The sequence below is a fragment of the Amblyraja radiata genome, chromosome 22 (genome assembly GCF_010909765.2).
Source record: "Amblyraja radiata isolate CabotCenter1 chromosome 22, sAmbRad1.1.pri, whole genome shotgun sequence".
NCBI classification, from domain to species: Eukaryota; Metazoa; Chordata; class Chondrichthyes; order Rajiformes; family Rajidae; genus Amblyraja; species Amblyraja radiata.
The window spans coordinates 34378727-34399670 of NC_045977.1; the positions used below are offsets into that span (position 1 = coordinate 34378727).

The 20944-nt window shown below is 45.4% G+C and overlaps 1 protein-coding gene across 4 annotated transcripts; it reads left to right on the forward strand.

Annotated features, from left to right (window-relative positions):
• Window positions 1–6: 6 nt before the first annotated feature.
• Window positions 7–18752, forward strand: snrnp25 (small nuclear ribonucleoprotein U11/U12 subunit 25). 4 transcript variants are annotated; one of them, XM_033041008.1, is made up of 8 exons: window positions 7–86; window positions 3846–4049; window positions 4563–4653; window positions 5751–5856; window positions 8890–8964; window positions 11593–11651; window positions 15858–15944; window positions 16114–16269. In XM_033041008.1, the coding sequence occupies exons 2-6, from the start codon at window positions 3861–3863 to the stop codon at window positions 11648–11650; spliced, it is 519 nt and encodes a 172-aa protein (XP_032896899.1). In that variant the 5' UTR covers window positions 7–86; window positions 3846–3860; the 3' UTR covers window position 11651; window positions 15858–15944; window positions 16114–16269. The 4 variants fall into 4 exon arrangements, with proteins under 4 accessions (XP_032896899.1, XP_032896901.1, XP_032896902.1 ...); XM_033041009.1 differs by having other exon boundaries at window positions 24–100; XM_033041010.1 differs by lacking the exons at window positions 15858–15944; window positions 16114–16269 and adding an exon at window positions 18506–18752 and having other exon boundaries at window positions 11593–11654.
• Window positions 18753–20944: the final 2192 nt, after the last annotated feature.

The window sequence follows — 20944 nt, forward strand, 5'->3', positions numbered from 1 at the left end:
CTCTTCCCCTGGAACCCCGCAGCCCGGACATCGGTTCCGCCGGGCGGAGCGGACAGGAGGTTGCACCGGGCCCGGCGGGCGGGCGGGCGCTGACGGGGGCGTGAGTGAGTGAGTGAGGCCCCGTGTCCGTGTCCGTGTCCGGGCGCCGGGACTGTGGGGATGGTGCGTGGCCCGCGGGCGGGGGGAGGGGAGAGAAGGGGAAGGAGCGAGTGGTGGAATGAGGAGGAGGAGGGTGAGCCGGTGGGAGGGGTGAGATGGAGGGGGTAGAGGGAAGGGCAAGGTTTGGGGAGAGGGGAAGGCAGGAGATGCAGTGGAGGGAAGGTCAGGGTGTGGAGGGGGTTGAGGGATGGGCAGGGGGTGGAGGGGGTTGAGGGATGGGCAGGGGGTGGAGGGGGTTGAGGGATGGGCAGGGGGTGGAGGGGGTTGAGGGATGGGCAGGGGGTGGAGGGGGTTGAGGGATGGGCAGGGGGTGGAGGGATGGGCAGGGGGTGGAGGTGAGGGCAGGGGAGAAATGGGAGGGGGCAGGAGGGGAGGGAATGGGGCGTAGGAGATGGGGTTTGGGTGGGGATAAGATCAGAGTGGGGATGGGTGAAGGAGCGGGAAGGGAGAGGATGGGGTGAAGGAGAGGGAAGGGAGAGGATGGGGTGTAGGAGAATGGAGAGGATGAGGGGTAGGAGAATAGAAGAGAGGAGAGAATAGTGTGTAACAGAGGTGGGAGTCGATGTGGTGTCAGAAACATAGAAAAATAGGTGCAGGAATAGCCATTCGGCCCTTCGAGACAGCACCACCATTCAATATGATCATGGGTGATCATCTAAAATCAGTACCCATATCTTTCCCCATATCCCTTGATTCCTTTATCCCTAAGAGCTAACTCTAACGCATGAAAACATCCAGTGAATTGGCCTCCACTGCCTTCTGTGTCAGAGAATTCCACAGATTCACGACTCTCTGGGTGAAAGTTTTCCTCATCTCAGTCCTAAATGGCCTACCCCTTATTCATAAACTGTGATCCCTGGTTCTGGACTCCCCCAACATCGGGAACATTCTTCCTGCATCTAGCCTGTCCAATCCTTTAAGAATTTTATATGTTTCTATAAGATGCCCTCTCATCCTGCTAAATTCCAGTGAATACATGCCCAGTCGACCCATTCTTTCATCATATGTCAGTTCCACCATCCCGGGAATTAACCTGGTGAACCTAAGCTGCACTCCTTCAATAGCAATAATGTGCTTCCTCAAATTAGGAGACCAAAATTGCACACAATACTCCAGGGCCCTGGTCTCATCAGGGCCCTGGTCTCATCAGGGCCCTGTACAACTACAGTAGCATCTCCTTGCTCCAAAACCCAAATCCTCTCGCTATGAAGGCCAACATACCATTAGCTTTCTTTACTGCCTGCTGTACCTGCATGCTAAATTTCAGTGACTGATGTACAAGCACACCCAGGTCTGGTTGCACCTCCCCTTTTCCTAATCTGACACCAAAAACCAATGAGTAAGAAGGAACTGCAGATGCTGGTTTAAACCGAAGATAGACACAAAATGCTGGAGTAACTCAACAGGACAGGCAGCATCTCTGGAGAGAAGGAATGGGTGACATTTCGGGTCGAGTCTGAAGGGATGTCTGTACCCGAAACGTCACCCATTCCTTCTCTCCAGAGATGCTGCCTGTCCTGTTGAGTTACTCCAGCTTTTTGTGTCTACCATTCAGATAATAATCTGCCTTCCTGTTGCCACCAAAGTGGATAACCTCACATTTATCCACATTAAACTGCCATCTGCCATGCGTCTGCCCACTCACCCAACCTATCCAAGTCATCCTGCAGCCTCATAGCATCCTCATCGCAGCTCACACTGCCACCCAGCTTTGCGTCATCCCCAAATTTGGAGATGTCACATTTAAGGGCCTGTCCCACTTAGGCGACTTTTGAGGCGAGTGCAGGAAACTCTGCTCTCGCCTCATGATCACCACATGGTCGCCACATGTTCGCTATTCTGGGAACTAGTCGCGGCCTCAGTATGGTCGGCGCAAATTTTTCAAAATGTTGAAAATTTTTCTGCAACCAAAAATTGGTCGCCATGGAGAAAATCGATAATCCTGTAGTCGTAGGTGCAGTTGTAGTGTGGTCGCCATGTAGTTGTAGGTAGTCGAGGTAGTGGTAGGTAGTTTTCGTTAATCGCCTTTTAGTTAATCGCATTTTCATTGGCTCATTGGGGAAAAAAAACCTAAGCACTAGTAGTTTTCAGAACCAAGGATAACCGACCGGTAATGTTAAATGCCCGCCAAACTTCACAGCTGTGTATCTCTGGCTTATTAAAAGTTGTCTGGCTTCTTAAAAGTGTCTCCACTGCTTCTCACCTCTTTTAAAGGACTTACTGTGCACTGTGCTAGCTGTCTTAACCTTCCTGTTCATCACGGTGTGTATCTGTATCACCTTGGCTTTGCTCCGTGTGGATTTCAGACAGCGCTCCCCCCGTTTGCCCTGGCCCCCGCCTTTGCGTGTGTTCCACTCTGACAGTCGCCGGCAGCCTGCTGAAAAATCGGCAAAGTGGGGCAGGCCCTTTAATTCCCTCGTCTAAATCGTTAATATATATTGTAAATAACTGGGGTCCTAACACCGAGCCTTGCGGCACCCTACTAGTCACTGCCTGCTATTCTGAAAGGGACTCGGTAATTCCTACTCTTTGCTTCATGTCTGCCAACCAGTTCACTATCCATGTCAATACCCTACCCCCAATACCATGTGCTCTAATTTTGCACACTAATCTCTTGTGTCCGACCTTGTCAAAGACTTTTTGAAAGTCCAGATACACCTCATCCACTGACTCTCATTTATCCATTCTACTTGTTACATCCTCAAAGAAATCCAGAAGAGTATGATTTCCCCTTCATAAATCCATGCTGACTTTGACCGACCGATGCTGTCACTGCTTTCTAAATGCGCTGCTATAACATCTTTAACAATCGACTCAAGCATCTTCCCCACTACCTCCTTTCTTAAAAAATGGGGTTACATTGGCTCCCCTCCAGTCCACTGGGACTGATCCAGAGTCAAGAGAACATTGGAAAATGATCACCACTGCATCCACGATTTCTAGGGCCACCTCCTTGAGTACTCTGGTCCTGGGGATTTATCTGCCTTCAGTCCCAACAGTTAACCTAACACCTTTTCCTGACTAATGTGAATTCCCTTCTCCCACTCCTCCAGTTTGCTGCTTCCCCTGGCCAATTTATATGCCTTTTCCTTGGATTTAACACTTTCCTTGATTTCCATCGTTAACCACATTTGAGCCCCCTTCCCAGTTTTATTTTTTTTGCCAGACCACGGATGAACAATTTTTGGAGTTCATCCATGTGGTCTTTAAGTCTTTGCTATTGCATTTCCACCGTAAAGCCTTTAAGTATAATTTGCCAATCTATCCTAGCCAATTCCTGTCTCATACCTTCAAAGTCTCCTTTCTTTAAGTTCAGGAGGAGAAGGGGAGGGTGGCGTGTAGGGGAGATGGGGGAGATTGGGATGTAGGAGAAGAGAGAAGGGAGGGGGGTCCTTAAGTCCCATTGCAATAATCACTTGATCCTTAACTTCAGTCTGGGAATTTGATTTAAATTGATTTAATTGGAAATTCTATCCAGTTACAAATCATTCCACAATTTATGCTGAAAATAATATGACGCGATGTTTTACTTCAAGGAAAAACAGTTACACCAAGTTAACAATTTTTATTTGATTAGTTCTGCATTTTTACTCTTAATATGAAAGAATGGAATTATATTGTTGGGTGATGTAACTTTAAGGCTACTTTCAAAAGTGCTTTTTGGAGATCTTAGAATTCTTTTACAGATCAGCTGATTTGGGATGGCTGATGAAATTAAGAATGAATCCCCGTCCGTCAGCATTAAAGAGGAAGAAACCGCTGCAACTTGTAATGAAGAGAAAGTAGCAGAAGAGGAAGAAGAGTTATCACATGAAGACATCTTGGACCTATTTCAGGAAGGTCTGGCCATGATAGTTCAGGACCCTTTGCTGTGTGATCTGCCTATACAGGTGTGTATCATTGTAATGAACCAAAACCTGTGGCTATCAAACTACAACTCCTCACCCTTCTGTCGTGGGGTAGACTGACTCCCCTCCCCAATCTTTGCTCATCCCCAATCCTTTCCACTCATCACTTTAATTTCATGTTTCATGTATTTTGTGCTTTATGACTGTTTTAATTTCCCTCCTGGGATAAATAAACTTCTATCGAATCGGATCATTAGTTTATGTCATATCAACTTGTTTCATCTCTTAATAATCAAGACGGCATGCATGCTGAGAGTTGAGCATTTTTTTAAAATTTGCTTGTAGAATCAGAAATAATATTGACACAGGATCATCAGTATCCTAGCTGATCACTCACCTGTTTACAATATATTTGAACCCACTGTACTTTTAAAAGAATGAACATTGAAAGGATTCTTGGCCTTAAATCCTTTCTGTGGAACGTCCAGAATGTGATAATGTAGACATTAGATAAGGTTGACCATTATTGCTAACTTAAATTTTGTTTTTATTCAGGTTACTTTGGAAGAGATAAATTCACAGGTGGCTTTGGAGTATGGGCAGGCAATGACAGTCAAAGTAAAGAAAGGAGATAGTGAAATTATGCGTAAGTACCTTATTCTTAAATCTATATCTGTAAACTGTTCTTATAACTATCTTATGAGTGAAAATTAAATCTGGGTAAATTGGGGGAAAGTTTCTAGCAGTGAGCGAATCCCAAAGAGTTCAATTAATAGTCAGACAGTGTGGAATCAGGCCCTTCGGCCCAACTTGGCCATGCCGACCAACGTGCCCCACCTACACAAGTCCCACCTGCCCGTGCTTGGTCCATAACCCTCTAAACCTGTCCTATCCATCTACCTGTCCAATTGTCTCTTAAATGTTATAATAGTACCTGCCTCAACTGCCTCATCCAGCAGCTCGTTCCATACACCCACCACCCTTTGTGTGAATGTTCCTGTTAAATCTCTCCCCCCCCCCCCCCCCCCCCTCACTTAAGCCTTTGTCCTCTGGTTCTCGATTCCCCTACTCTGGGGAAGAGATTCTGTGCATCCAACCAAACTTTTCCTCTCGACAATCATTCAGAGAGAAGCAAGGTTTGTTTCTGCTTACTTTTTTATTCCAAACTCCATTTTTATCCCCACTATAGGCGCAGAGAGATTGAAGGAATCAATTATTGTGGTCCAATATATGAGACTTCAAGTTAGCTACTAGGCTCCAGTACAATAGAAAGGAAGTATGCTGAACCCTGCTAGCTATCTGTTTTATAAAACTACCATTCTGATTAAAACGCCACACCCTACTTCATTCACAGGGCGGCACGTTGGCACAGTGGTAGAGTTGCTGCCTTACAGCACCAGACATCCTGGTTCGATCCTGACTACGGGTGCTGTCTGTACACAGTTTGTGCGTTCTCCTGTCATCGCATGGGTTTTCTCCGGTTGCTCAGCTTTCCTCCCACACTCTAAATACGTACAGGTTAATTGACTTCGGTACAAATTGTAAATTGTCCCTAGTGTGAGTGTATGGGGTGATCGCTGGTCAGCGCGGACGCAGTGGGCCGAAGGGCGTGCTTCCGCGCTGTATCTCTAAACTAAACTAAACTAAAAGTGAATGCTACACACTTTTATATGGTTTGGGGCAAAATGGTATGTTCAATATTATCTCTTAGGTTGCTACATAATCCGTACTTTCTCTCTCCAGCTGTTGTTGTAATTCAAAATGCATCAGTCCTGGATTTGAAAAAAGCTATTCAGAGATACATCCAACTGAAGCAACAACGTGAGGGAGGAACAGAATTCATTAGCTGGTAATTTATGTGTTGTCATCCATTACACCACATATGTGACAGGGACAAGTTGAAATTAATGATCTGTTAATTCTTTTAGTCCAGACTATTTCAGTTTATTATTTATATGATTATTACCATGTTAAACTACTTAAAAGGAATTAATGGCAGGTTTGGCAAATCTTCTGGTTTGTTTAGCAATATGTGTGGTGTATTCAGTTAAAGGCATGAAAAATTAAATTTGTAGATGACATGAAACTTTAGAACATAGAACACTGGCGCAGGAGTAAAGTTGCTGCCTTACAGCGCCAGAGACCCAGGTTTGATGCTGTCTGTACGGGGTTTGACCTAGGATGCTGTCTGTACTGGGTTTGTATGTTCTCCCTCTGACCACGTGGGTTTTCTCCGGGTGCTCCAGTTTCCTCTCATACTCCAAAGACATACAGGTGTGTAGGTTACTTAGCTTCAGTAAAATTGTAAATTGTCCCTAGTGTGTAGGATAGTGCCAGTGTACAGGGGGATCACTGGTCGGCATGGACACCATGGGCCGAAGAATCTGTTTCCCCGCTGTATCTCTCAAGTCTAAAGAACGGCACAGCACAGTAACAGGGCTATCCGTGCTGAACATGATGCCAAGATAAACTAATCTCATCCGCCTGCACATGATCCATATCCCTCCATCCCCTGCCTATCCAAAAGCCTGTTAAGCGCCATTGGAAGCAGAATAAACAGTGAGGAAGATAGTAACCAGATGTATGAGGCACGTAGTTAACCTGGTCAAGTAGCTGGATACTGGAAACAAGTAGATATCTCTTAGGGTAGAAGGAAACATAGAAACATAGAAAAACAGGTGCAGGAGTAGGCCATTCGGCCCTTCGAGCCTGCACCGCCATTCAACTCAGTATCCTGTACCTGCCTTCTCTCCATACCCCCTGATCCCTTTAGCCACAAGGGCCACATCTAACTCCCTCTTAAATAAGGAATGGGTGACGTTTCGGGTCGAGACCCTTCTTCAGACTGTCCTGCTGGGTTATTCCGGCATTTTGTGTCAATCTTCAGTTTAAGCCAGCATCTGCAGTTCCTTTCAACACAGTAGATATCTCTTAATGAGAAAATTAAATATAATATAAGCCTTAAAGGGAACATTTTTTAAAGTGATAAAATAACAGGAACCAGTGGAGCACATCTATACCGGTGAGAGGACTGCTTAACAGTGCTGCCGGCAACGCATATGGGAAGTCAGCTTTAAAAAGGGAATTGTAATGAATGAAAACCTGGAAGACAAACTAAACCTATCTGAGACTTAGTTAGACTCCAGCAAGCAAGGTTACTAACAGGCGCCATCTTCTGGAAAGGTTGTGAAGGTGTTGGAGCTGATGCAGATTTGAAATGCTAGAAAGAAAGAATAGGTACGCAGATGTTCAAAGAAGTGGTTATTTTAGTTTAGTTTAGAGATACAGCACGGAAATTATAACCTACTACTCCAGGGACAGGTATTTGTTTAAAGGACCTGTGCCACTGTACAAGCTAATTCAAGAGTTCTCCCGAGTTTCCCCTGATTCGAACTCGGAGAATTATGGTAATAGCCGCTCGTAGGTACTCGGGGCTCTCGTGGACATTTTTCAACATGTTGAAAAATCTTCACGAGCTCACCGCGTTTCTCATGAGTACCTGCCGTTGGCGTTACGAGCTGCTAAGAGACGTCCCAAGCTCCGACGTACCTGCTACGTATATTCTACGTGCTTACCACGAGTTTGATTTTTTTTAAACTCGGGAGAGCTCTTGAATTACCTCGTACAGTGGGACAGGCCCTTAACTCTGCAGTCCAATTTCTACAACGTTAATTGAATATAATATGACCGATGAACTGGGGAAGATAGACACAAAGTGTTGGAGTAACTCAGCAGGTCAGGCAGCATCTCTGGAGAAAATGGGTAAGTGACGTTTCGGATCTGGACCCATCCCGACCTGACTTAAAGGGTCCCAACCTGAAATGTCACATCCATTTTCTTCAGAGATGCTGCCTGACCCACTGAATTACTCCAGTGTTTTGTGTCTATCTTTGTTACAGACCAGCATCTGCAGTTCCTTTTTATCACATGATGAACTAGGGAACATTGTTTATATTATGCGTGCCGTGTTGCTCACAGTGTGACTCAATTGGGAACAAGAAAACTATTTGAAATTTACCGTGGAAATTGATAGGTAGAAAAAAAGCTGTCTTAGTGGGGGAACAAGTCCGGGCGAAAAAAATACTGTTTCCATTGACACCATTGTCTCATAAGAACACAGCCGCTAGTTTTACCACGTTTGTCATTGAAATTGGCAAGCAATTGCTTCTATTGACGTTTCATAGTCATGGAGAGATACAACAAGGAAAATACTTTTGGCCCACCGAGGCCGTGTTGACCTTCAACCACCCATTTACACTAATCCTATATTAATCCAAATGTTTCTATTTCCCCACATTGTTATGAACTATCTGCCACATTGTATCACTCATCCATACACTAGGGATAATTTACAGTCGCTAATTAACCTACCAACCTTCAAGTCTTCGGGATGTTGGAAGAAACCGGAGCACAACCAGGGGAAACGCAGGTGGTCATAGGGAGAACGTGCAAACTCTACACAGGCAGCATCCGAGGTCAGGGTTAAACCCGAGTTTCTGCTGCTGTGAAGCAGTTGCTTTTTCAGCTGTGCCTCTGCTGCTTGTGCAATGCTTGTCTAATAAACAATGATACTCAGCCTTTATTATTTCTAGATTGCAGTAACAAAAATCAACATAGCTATTAAAAAACACCTTTATTTTTAAAAATCTTATGGAAAAAGTAACTATCATTGCGAATCTGAATCTATCCTCTAATTCCCTTTTCCCATAAACACAATAGTTTTTGTAATGTGATTTTCTTTAACACAAAGTTTGTGAGGAAAGCCCATATCACGCCATAGCAAAATTGCCTGTATGTAGAAGAAGAATTGAAAGCAATGAATAGTTCTAATATTGTGTTCTGAATTACATTATTTTTGATATTTTTCTCAAATGATTTACAGGAAATATATCTGGCGGACATACCATCTAACATTTAATGGCGAGAAGCTAACGGATGATAAAATGAAACTCAAAGAGTATGTATTAATATATTTAACTATATGCCATTTTGCTCTTGTACCTGATCCTCAGTGAGTAGTCTTAACATAGAACATTACAGCTCAGGAAAGTGTTAATATTCGGGATCGCTGGTCGGTGCGGACTCGGTGGGCCAAAGGGCCTGTTTCCGTGCTGTATCTCTAAACTAAACTAAAGGAACAGGCCCTTCAATGCCTGTGCCTAACATGATGCCAAATTAAAACTGATCTAATTTATCTGTACATGATTTATCTCTCTGTTCTTTACACTTCCATGTGCGTATCTAAAAGCCTCTTAAATGCCACCATCTTGTCCTCAGCTCCTCTGTCTTGCTAACATTGAGATCAAGATTGCCATTCTCCCTCCTGTTCTTTGGCTCATCGTTTTCAGTAATTGTCGAACAACAGTGATATCGACAGCAAATTTGAAGATGTTGTTGGGACTGTATCTGGCTACAGTCATGGGTACAGAGGGAGTAGAGCAGGGGACCAACTTGAAGTGTTCTTTTGTTGGTGATTATCGATGCGGAAGTGTTGTTGCCAATTTGCACGCTAGTATTGAATTGAATGAAGTTTAAACCATCAGTCTTTCCTCTCTCTTTGCCGATTACTTGTCTGTGGCGTCTGCTGAACCCGCTCTCTTTATGGACTGGAGTTTAACCTGTTGAATTCCCACAAGCTTCTCAATAATACTTTTAGTTTAGAGACACAGATCGGAAACAGGACCTTCGGCCCACCGAGTCTGCGCCGACCAGCGGTCCCCGCACATTAACACTATTCTATACACACTAGGGGAAATTTATATTTATAATATGCCATGTCATACAAACCACAAACCTGTACATCTTTGGAGTGTGGGAGGAAACCGAAGATCGTGGAGAAAAGTTCTGTACAGAGAGCACCCGTAGTCAGGATCGAACCCGCTTCTCTGGCGCTGGAAGCGCTGTAAGGCAGCAACTCTACTGCTACGCTACCGTGCCTCCCTGTGTAAAGTCCCCCCCCTTATCTCTTTGGACGTTGAGAGTTATGGGGTTATGTAGAAATGAGTAGTGTATTCAGTGGCAGGTTTATCTCTCAGGACCACTTAATGAGCCAAGTTAACTAGAAAATCATTAACGCCGATTGTATTCTGAATGCCTACTAACCTGCATCAAAGAATCGACTCTTCAAATCAAAGATCCTATTGATGGAAACCGGTTATGGAAACATCCTCGTAAAAATAAAAGTTATTTGGGAAAAATCTTCTCCTCATTTTCAGAATTATAATTTATTAACACAAACCGTTCCCACGCAACGCTGTTTACACTGCGAGTCGGGTCGGGTCGGGTTACTGAAATGGATGAAAAAAAGGCCCATGTTCCGCTCCATTGCATACTACACGTCAGCCCATTGCATTTAGAAGGAGTGGTCTATCTTGCTTGCTATAGGATCTTTGCTTCAAATAGCCAGCCCTTGAAACGAATTAAACTCTTAAGAGGATAGATTTAATGATTTCCTTCCCCTAATTAGTAACATAAGATTCTCTCCAACATAGCTCAAAAGCAAATGTTGTTCAGATTTAGTGGATGATTAACCAGGCCAAAAGGAAATGCTAGTCACTTTACAGCAAAAACTAAAATAATCCCACAAATAAATGTTCTCTTTATGTCGTATTACATTTTCTTTTCTCAAAAATGGAAAAACAATAGGCAATAGACAATAGGTGCAGGAGTAGGCCATTCGACCCTTCGAGCCAGCACCGCCATTCAATGTGATCATGGCTGAGCATCCCCAATCAGTACTCTGTTCCTGCCTTCTCCCCATGTCCCCTGACTCCGCTATCTTTAAGAGCCCTATCTAGCTCTCCCTTGATTGTATCCAGAGAACCGGCCTCTGAGGCAGAGAATTTCACAGACTCACAACTCTCTGTGAAAAAGAGAGGTTCAAAAGAAGGAAAGAGAATTTCGCAACTTCAATGGAGGCACAAGGAACTGCAGGTGCAGGATTCTTGAGTAAAACACCAAGTGTCAGAGTAACGCAGCAGGTCAGGCAGCATCTGTGAAGGGAATGGATTATTCTTCAGACTTGGGCGACGATTCAGGTGTGGGCCATTCTTCAGCCTGAAGAAGGGTGCCAACTCAAAACATTACACGTCCAACCCTCTGAGTTCACTCTAGCACTTTGTGTCATACTTATAAGCTTCAATGTTAGTCGGCTGAATTTAGCCGAAGATTGAAATTATCTGAATTGTGTGACTGAATATGTAGGCTTAAATGTTATCCATTAACCTTAATGAAATGAATGAAAACCATTTCATGATTTAGAAGAAAAGCCAATTGTTTATTGAAGGTCATGGCTGAAGGTCAACGTTATATAGTCATAGAGTGATACAGCATGGAAACATTCTGCCCAACTTGCCCACATTGGCCAACATGTCCCAGCTACATTGAGTCCCACCTGCCTGCAATGTTACTGTTTTTAACATTTTGTTACACGGAAGCCAAGGATGATAATGTCAATGATCGTTAAAAAGGAACAATATACTGCATGGTGCATCTGCCTGGTTTACAACTGGGTCTCTTATTCATGCATGGAACAGAAAAATGTATTTAGCAAAAAGTCCTAAAATGTACATTTTGTCATTGACAGTTATGCAATAAGGAATCGAGATGAAGTCACATTCATAAAGAAGCTCCGTAAAAAATAAAAAGGTTGGTATTTCAGTCCCTGGATGGGTAGATTTTATTTTATATTTAATAGGAGAAAACATGTAAGGTACATTATTATCTCTGTGACATCTCACTCATGTAGCTATAAAAATCCACATCCTGGCCAGAACCTTTTTGCCAGCGTTAGCATGTCTCAAAGGAGCTCGGAGAGGTTAGAGCCAGTGAGAGGCACTCGGCTAATAGCCACAGTTAGAAAGTGCCCATTTTGTTTGACTGATGAAAATTACGTATTTTGTGCTGGCTTGATGCACATCATTCTTTGAATTACAGGGTAATAATTTAACCAGTTGCATCATAAACATTCAAGAACTGAAGATAGACACAAAGTGCTGGAGTAACTCGACGGGTCAGGCAGCATCTCCAGCCTCAGTCGGAAGAAGGTTCTCGACCCAAAATGTCACCCATTCCCTCTATCCAAAGATGATGCCTGTCCCGCCGAGTTACTCCAGCATTTTGTCTATCTTCGGTGTAAACAAGCATCTGCAGTTCCTTCCTACACATGCTGCCTGACCAGTTGAGTTACTGAATTGAATTGAATTGAATTGAATCCCTTTATTGTCATTCAGACCTAACGGTCTGAACGAAATTTCGTGCCTGCAGTCATACATACAATCATACAATAATAAACAACAGTGAACACAAATTAACGTCCACCACAGTGTATCCACCAAGCACCTCCTCACTGTGGTGGAGGCAAAAAATCTTAGGGTTACTGTCTCTTCCCTCCTCTTCTCCCTCTGCGCTGAGGCGATTCCCCACCGGGCGATGGCACAACAGTCCCGCGGCTCACCGAACCCCGCAACGGGCCGGCTCAAACACCGCGGCCCGGGGGTGGTCGAAGCTGCTGCCCTCCAGTCCAGCATACGCAGCCGCTGGCCCGCGGCTGAACCCAGGTCTCAGGTCACCGCCGCCAGAACGCCGTCCCAGCCACCGGAGCACCGCTCCAGCCCCGAGCCGGATCGCCCTCACGGGAGTGCCGTTCCTCCCTCGAGCTGGGCCACTCCGACGGGAGTGCCGTTCCTCCCTCGGGCTGGGCCACTCCGACGGGAGTGTCGTTCCTCCCTCGGGCTGGGCCACTCCGACGGGAGTGCCGTTCCTCCCTCGGGCTGGGCCACTCCGACGGGAGTGCCGTTCCTCCCTCGGGCTGGGCCACTCCGACGGGAGTGCCGTTCCTCCCTCGGGCTGGGCCACTCCGACGGGAGTGCCACAGCCCCTCGCGGGAGAGTCTCGGCCCCTCGCCAGGCCGTCCTCACGGGAGCGCAGTTCCAGCCCCGAGCTGGGCCGCCCTCACGGGAGCGAGCCCAGGGCAAGTCCTGACAGGCTGCCTCCGGAGTCCCGAGGTCGCCAGCTCCGCCATTAGGCCTCAGCGCAGACGGAGGCAGAGAGGGGGGATACGACGAAAAAGTCGTATTCCCCCCAAGGGAGAGACAGCAAACCCCGTTTCAACCCCCCCACATAAACACAACCTAAAAACCAAAAACGCAACTACACAAAACGAAAAAAAACAACACAAAAAAGTAAAGACAAACGGACTGCAGGCGAGCCGCAGCCGTTCCCAGCGCCGCCACTTCCGGAAGTGTCTATATTTGGTATAAACCAGCATCAGCAGTTTTTTTTTTACAAAATTGCAACACTTTTAGGAGCCACAATGCGGTTAAACCTTATTTCAAGACAGAATAACATGACAGATTAATATCTAGTATTTTTTAAATCAGTGTTGCATATCTCCACAATGCAACCTAGTGCCAAAAATCATTCAGCAAAACACAGTTTATTCCAACTATATAAAACCAGACACTGATTTAAAAACACAAACATCCTGAATTCTTCTTTGATGCAACCCACACATTTCCAGTAATTTGTTGCCTTCTCATCCTCTAGCCAAGACTTGGGGTTTCAACAGCAAATGACGCAACCAAAGAATCTTATCCGAACCGATCCAAAACATTGACAATTCCTTTCCACCCCATAAATGCTGCTTGACCTGCTGAGTTCCTCCAGCAGATTGTTGCTTCAGATTCCGGCATCTGCAGTCTCTTGTGTTGTCACATATGTTCGCTCCACCAGAGAAATTCCCATAGTTTCACCAGCATTTTGCTGCTTCTGATTAGTTTCTCTCTTTCTCGGGCCTGGTGAAGAGTCCTATTGTGTAAACCATTAACAGTTCTGCTTTCCACAGATGCTGCCGATCCTCTAGCAAAGCGCAAAGTGCTGGAGGAACTCAGCGGGTCAGGCAGCATCAGCGGAGGGAACAGACAGGCGACGTTTTGGGTCGGTGCCCTTCTTCAGGGTGGCACAGCGGTGGAGCTGCAGCCTGGCAGTGCCAGAGACCCGGGTTCGATCCTGACTACGGGTGCTGCTTGTGTGGAATTTGTACGTTCTTCCTGTGGCTGCGTGGGTTTTCTCCAGGTGTAGGTTAATTGGCTTCTGTAAATTGTAAATTATCCCTCGTGTGTAGGGCAGATTACTAGTTTATGAGGTAGACAAAATGCTGGAGAAACTCAGCAGGTGAGGCAGCATCTAAGGAGAGAAGTGGAGCTCAGTCTTCCTGGGATTCCCCAGCATAAGACTTGGAATACTGACCGGTTGCATCGTGGCTTGGTTCGGCAATTTGAGCGCCCTGGAGAGGAAAAGACTACAAAAAGTAGTAAACACTGCCCAGTCCATCATCGGCTCTGACCTTCCTTCCATCGAGGGGATTTATCGCAGTCGCTGCCTCAAAAAGGCTGGCAGTATCATCAAAGACCCACACCATCCTGGCCACACACTCATCTCCCTGCTACCTTCAGGTAGAAGGTACAGGAGCCTGAAGACTGCAACAACCAGGTTCAGGAATAGCTACTTCCCCACAGCCATCAGGCTATTAAACCTGGCTCGGACAAAACTCTGATTATTAATAACCACTTTCTGTTATTTGCACTTTACCAGTTTATTTATTCATGTGTGTATATATTTATATCATGGTATATGGACACATTTATCTGTTTTGTAGTAAATGCCTACTATTTTCTGTGTGCTTAAGCAAAGCAAGAATTTCATTGTCCTATACAGGGACACATGACAATAAACTCACTTGAACTTGAACTTGAACTTGGAAACTGCTCCCTGATTCAATACTAGATTGGATAGGATCAGACATCGAGTCATACAGCATGGAAATAGGCCCTTCGGCCCAACTTGCCCAGACTGACCCCCCAATTATTTGTGGGATTCTCACCTATCGATGTGGAGGCAATAACTGGGCAATATTTTAATTGTTTTACTCCAATATAATGTTTTCAATATGTTATTTTTTCCCCAAAGTTAAAATGTTCCATAATTCGTAATTTTTCACCTCTATTTTAAGGGTATTTAATTCATCGGATGTCAAAGAAATAAACATACTCTCAGTCTCTTACAGGCTTGAATACAAACCTCACTTTAAGCCAAAGATAGACACAAAGTGTTGGAGTAATTTGGCGGGTCAAAGGTTCAAAGGTTGATTTATTGTCACATACACCTAGATGTAGTGAAATTCTTTTTGCCAATGCAGCACATAAAAAAGAATACAAACATAACAATAATAAATAGCTTTAACATAAAAACATCCCCCCACAATGGTTCCCATTATGGGGGAAGGCACAAAGTCCAGTCCCATCCCCAATGTCCACCCATAGTCGGGCCTATTGAGGCCTCCACAGTTGCCTCTACGGAGGCCCGATGTTCCAGGCCGTCCTCGCCGGGTGATGATGTTCCGGCGTCGGGAGAGTCCTCTCAGCGGCTTGGGAACCCTGGAAACGGCCGCCTCCCTACTCGAGACCGTGGCTTCCGGAGCCGACAAGGCCGCGCCGAATGGAGCTCAACTGGCGATCTCGTCGCGAGATCCCAGGCTCCCGATGTGAAGTTCAGCGCCGCCGCCCGCAGCTCCGCGATGTTTTTAACGTCAGGCAGCATCTCTGAAGAAAAAGGACAGGTGAAGTTTCAGGCTGGGACCCTTCTTCAGTAAACTTGATGGGCCGAATGGCCTAATTCTGCTACTATTACTTATGAAATTAATGCGGCTGCCAATTGCACCCCACCGATTCCTATGTAAAATGTTATGATCCTCAATGAGGAATATTTTTTAAATTGGATATTTTTATTCATCAGAGGGGTAAGAAGTTGGGAGCTATTTTAACACATCTTTTCCATTCTGTCTTTCATTTCAGGTCTAGAAGACTGTAAACATGTTCAGGCGGAATTTGTATTTGACTCTGACACCCCAGAACCTTGCCACTGCTGACAAAACTATTTATGGTACACATGACAATAAATTCACTTGAACTTGAACTTGGAAACTGCTCCCTGATTCAATACTAGATTGGATAGGATCAGAAATCGAGTCATACAGCATGGAAATAGCTGATAGGGACTATCGCAACGTGCATGGTATCGCAACTTAAGTATCGCAACTTAATAGCAGATCAAATTCTGATAAAAGGAGAATAGAACAGAGTTCTGGGTTTGTTAGAATATATTAAAGGTCAAGGAAAGAACCAATTTTAGAGTTGTCCCGTTTGTACAGAGTCTTGGTAGAGCTGTTTCTCAACAAATAAAGTGTCAATTATTGTTTTTTTTTTAAAGATTAGTTTTCATCTTTATATTTTCTAATTTACAGATAACGGGCCTGCACGGTTTTGTTAAGTGGCTATAAATCTCACGTTGTCTTTGTCTTGGGGCCAGAAGTGGATTAGCTTATCCCAGGATTTTAAAACAAAATTTTCCTTTCAATAATTAGGTGGCATTTCCTATAAGTGAACCACCTTCCACCTGAACAGAGACATGTTCTTCAGAAAATCTCTTTGGCAGTATCTAACCCGGCCTGGAGCTAATAATTAACTCGTATGTGGCCACAGATTCCATGGGAAACCTTGTTATTGTTCAAATGTAAAATACACCGGTTACGGTGGCGCAGGGGTAGAGTTGCTGCCTTACAGCGAATGCAGCGCCGGAGACCCGGGTTCGATCCCGACTACGGGTGCTGTCTGTACCGAGTTTGTACGTTCTCCCCGTGACCTGCGTGGGTTTTCTCCGAGATCTTCAGCTTCCTCCCACACGCCAAAGACGTGCGGGTTTGTAGGTTAATTGGCTTGAAAATGTAAAAATTGTTCCTAGTGCGTGTTGGATGGAGTTAATGTGCGGGACGGACCCGGTGGGCCGAAGGGCCTGTTTCCGCGATGTATCTCAAAACTAAACAAATCGTGTGTCTATCTTCGCTGTAAACCAGCATCTACTGTTCCTTCTTACACATCTGCAGGTGAGATTGGTTTTATGCAGACAATTTATTTATATATATATATATATATATATATATAAAATTGGCTAAAGAAATTACAACTATTTTGATTGGGAGAGGATGTTGTAAATCTTGTATTGTCTGAACACAATACTTGTTGAGTAAATTGACTTTGCTTCCTCCACATTGGAATGTTTGCTATGAATCATGTACCTCATCCTACCAACACCCTGACATAAGTAGCAATGTAAATAGTCCATTTAATATACGTCAGCGCACCAGCTTTAGTCTTGGGTTTCACCTCAACTTCCCATTTATTAAATTTCGAAATTCTCTATTTTCCAAGGCCCCATTGTGCAACGCCAGGAGCGGCATTGTATACACATCTCTAATTTAAATAGCAAAGTACACATACCGCTGCCACACCTCAGCCGTCAGAAGCAATTCTGAACTTTGTTCTGCCATTGATGGAAAGTTATGGTCGGTGAAACACAGAGGTGATTAAAAATAATAGTTTAATGCTTTTTGGAAATCCTTTCCATTCCCCTGACTCATCCTTTGATGCTAAACCCACTGAGTAAATAGAGTCATACAGCATGACTCTTCGGCCCAACTTGCCCCCAATGACCAACATGTCCCACTTACACTAGTTCCACCTGCCTGTGTCTGGCCCATACCACTCTAAACCTGTTCTGTCCATGCACGTTGCGATAGTCCCTGCCTCAGCTACCTCTTCCGGCAGCTCGTTCCATACACAATCCACCCTTTGGGTGGAGAGGCTGCCCAAATGCTACAGCTAAAAACACACTGCACCTTTGGCCTTTTCATCTCTTGCCTTTGTCCAGCCATCAGCCGATGAAAACCTCCCTTGCCTGTATCCACCTGTCACTCGCCAGACCGTCCTGCCTCCAACTCTCTTCCAGCTTTCTGTATGTTTTTAGCGTTCTTTAGCATTTTTTATGTGGGGCGTGGTGGGGAGGAGTTGGGGGAAACTTATTCTAATCTCTTACCTCGACGGAGATGTGATTTTTTTTTTTCCCGTATCGTATCTCCGTCCGCACTGCGGTCTAACATCGAGGAGTTGCCGACCTTTGCTGGAGACCGACTTCGGGAGCTCCAACTGCGGGAGCCTGCGGATTTACCATCGTGGAGCTCGCGATCCCTTTAACACACGGATCGACCTCTGAGCTCCAACCGCGGGGCTTTAACAACGTGAGCTCGCAGTCTCTGGTTAGAGACCGACTTTGGGAGCTCCAAGCCGCGGGACCTTCGACCGCCCCGAAGTGGGAGCGTTCTGGGTCTTGTCGCTTTTTTTCAGTATGGCTGTGTGGTAATTCGCACATCACTGCACCTTAATTGGTACAAGCGGCAATAAAAGACCTTTGATCCAATACGTCACCTATCCATGTTCTCCCAGAATGCTGCCTGACCCGCTGAGTTACATGTCTCTTTGTGAACCAGCATCTGCAGTTCCTTGTGTCTGCTGGAAGAACTCATGGATCTCCACATCTGTGGAGGCAGTGGCATGGTTGATGTTCCAGGTTGGTTTTGACTCAAAACTCTCCCTTTGGCTCCACAGATGCGGCCTGACCAGCTGAGTTCCTCCAGCACTTTGTTCTTTATTTGCTCCAGATTGTCTCACCTTCTTCCCACGTGAGATGAACAATTATGGTCAGCAGGCTAATTAACGGCTGGCAAGGCACCATACCAATCTGGGTCTTAGCACAACTTCTCATGTTTCTTAAATATAGGTGGCCATTTAGGGCAACAGTAGTTTGCATTAACAAAAATCAACTTCTAGCTATTAAAAAAACGTTTATTTTTAAAATCCTATGGAAAAAATAACTTTTTTATTGCGAAACAGAATCTCTCTCCTCTAATCCCCTGTTCCTACTGAACCAATAGTTTTTCTAATGTGATTTTCTCTAACACGACGTTTTTGAGGAAAGCCCCTATCACAATATAACAAAACTGCCTGTATGCTGAAGAAGAACTGAAAGCAAGGGCGTCATGGTGGTGCAGTGATAGAGTTGCTGCCTTACAGTGCCGGAGCCCCTGGTTCGATCCCGACCACGGGTGCTGTGTGTACAGAGTTTGTACCTTCTCCCCGTGACGCAGATCTTCGGCTTCCTCCCACATTTCAAAGACGTACAGGTTTGTAGGTTAATCGGCTTGGTACAATTGTAAATTGTCTCTAGTGTGTGTAGGATATGAGTAAATGTGACGGGACCGCTGGTAGGTAGGTGCGGACTCGGTGGGCCGAAGGGCTTGTTTCCGCGCTGTATCTCTAAACTGAGGGAAACCTACAGCCACAGGGAGAACGTGCAAACTCCACACTGACGGCTCCGTAGATCAGGGTTGAACCTGCATCACTGGACTTGTGAGAGAGCTGCATTACCTGCTGCTTTAGATCAATATAATAATAATAATAATAATGGATGGGATTTATATAGCGCCTTTCTAATACTCAAGGCGCTTTACATCGCATTATTCATTCACTCCTCAGTCACACTCGGTGGTGGTGAGCTACTTCTGTAGCCACAGCTGCCCTGGGGCAGACTGACGGAAGCGTGGCTGCCATTCTGCGCCTACGGCCCCTCCGACCACCACCAATCACTCACACACATTCACACACAGGCAAAGGTGGGTGAAGTGTCTTGCCCAAGGACACAACGACAGTATGCACTCCAAGCGGGATTCGAACCGGCTACCTTCCGGTTGCCAGCCGAACACTTAGCCCATTGTGTCATCTGTCGTCCCAGATACATTTAGAGATACATTGCCCTGCGGCTCACCGAGTCCACACCAACCAGCGATCCTCGCACTCACCATCCGCACACTAGGGACAATGTACAATTTTACTAAGCCGATTCACCTACAAACCTGTACGTCTTTGGAGTGTGGGAGGAAACCGGAGCACCCGGGGAAAACCAGCACAGGTCACGGGGTGAACGTACAAACTCCATACAGACAGCACCCGCAGTGAGGATCGAACCCGGGTCTCTGGCGCTGTCGCTCTCAAGAGTTAAGAGTGTTTAATTGTCATATGTACCAAAAACAGAACAATTAGATTCTAACTCGCAACTGTGGCACAATGGTAGAGCTGCTGCCTCACAGCGCCATAGACCCGGTTTCGATCCTGATCTCGAGTGCTATCTGAGTGGAGTTTGCACGTTCTCCCTGTGACCGTGTGGGTTTTCTCCAGGTACTCCGGTTACCTCCCACATTCCAAAGACATGCGGGATTGTAGGTTAATTGACTTCTGTAAATCGCCCTGGCGTGTGGTGGGACAACGAGTGTGAATGGGTGATTTGTGGCCGGCGTGCGTGCACTCAATGGGCCGAAGGGCCTGTTTCCATGCTGTATCTCTAATCTAAACGGAAGCATAAAAGGTCTAGACACTGTACTCATAGATAACACAGTAAACAAAAGGCAGTACAATACATTAAAACAAAATCAATATTAGTGTAAAACAAACCCCCAAAGTCACTAGCGCAACCAAATCAGATTGTAGTTTAGTTCAAAGGGGCTGTTGCTGTTCAAGAGTATAATAGCTGTTGGGAAAGAGCTGTTCCTGAACCTGGAGGTCGCAGTATTGTCTGGCTGCCTTTTGCCTTTCCAACCAGGGCCACTCAGGATCATGCCATTAAAGGGCGAACTCTTGGCACGGGTTGAGAATCAAAACCAAAAAAAGTCCTAAAACAAGAACGAAAAAAAAGCTGGAAATACTTGAATGTGTGGGAAGGAACTACAGGTGTTAGTGTACACCGAAGATGAACACAAAATGCTGGAGTAACTTAGCCGGACAGGCAGCATCTCCTGATAGAAAGAACGGCTGCCGGAGGAGTTAGTTGAGGCAGGGACGATCGCAACGTTTCAGAAACATTTAGACAGGTGCATGGATTGGATAGGATGGGTTTTGAGGGATTTGGGCTATAAACGCATGCAGGTGGGGCTAGTATAGATGGGACATGTTAGTCGGTGGGGGCAAGTTGTACAGAGGGGCCTGTTTCTCCAT

What these genes read in the sequence shown, in the direction of transcription:
- snrnp25 (XM_033041010.1), top strand. Translation starts at nt 3,861, where the DNA reads ATGGCTGATGAAATTAAGAATGAATCCCCGTCCGTCAGCATTAAAGAG. An exon ending in AGGAGATAGTGAAATTATGC is followed by an intron (nt 4,654 to 5,750) that starts GTAAGTACCTTA and finishes TTCTCTCTCCAG; the next exon opens with CTGTTGTTGTAATTCAAAAT. An exon ending in GGAACAGAATTCATTAGCTG is followed by an intron (nt 5,857 to 8,889) that starts GTAATTTATGTG and finishes AATGATTTACAG; the next exon opens with GAAATATATCTGGCGGACAT.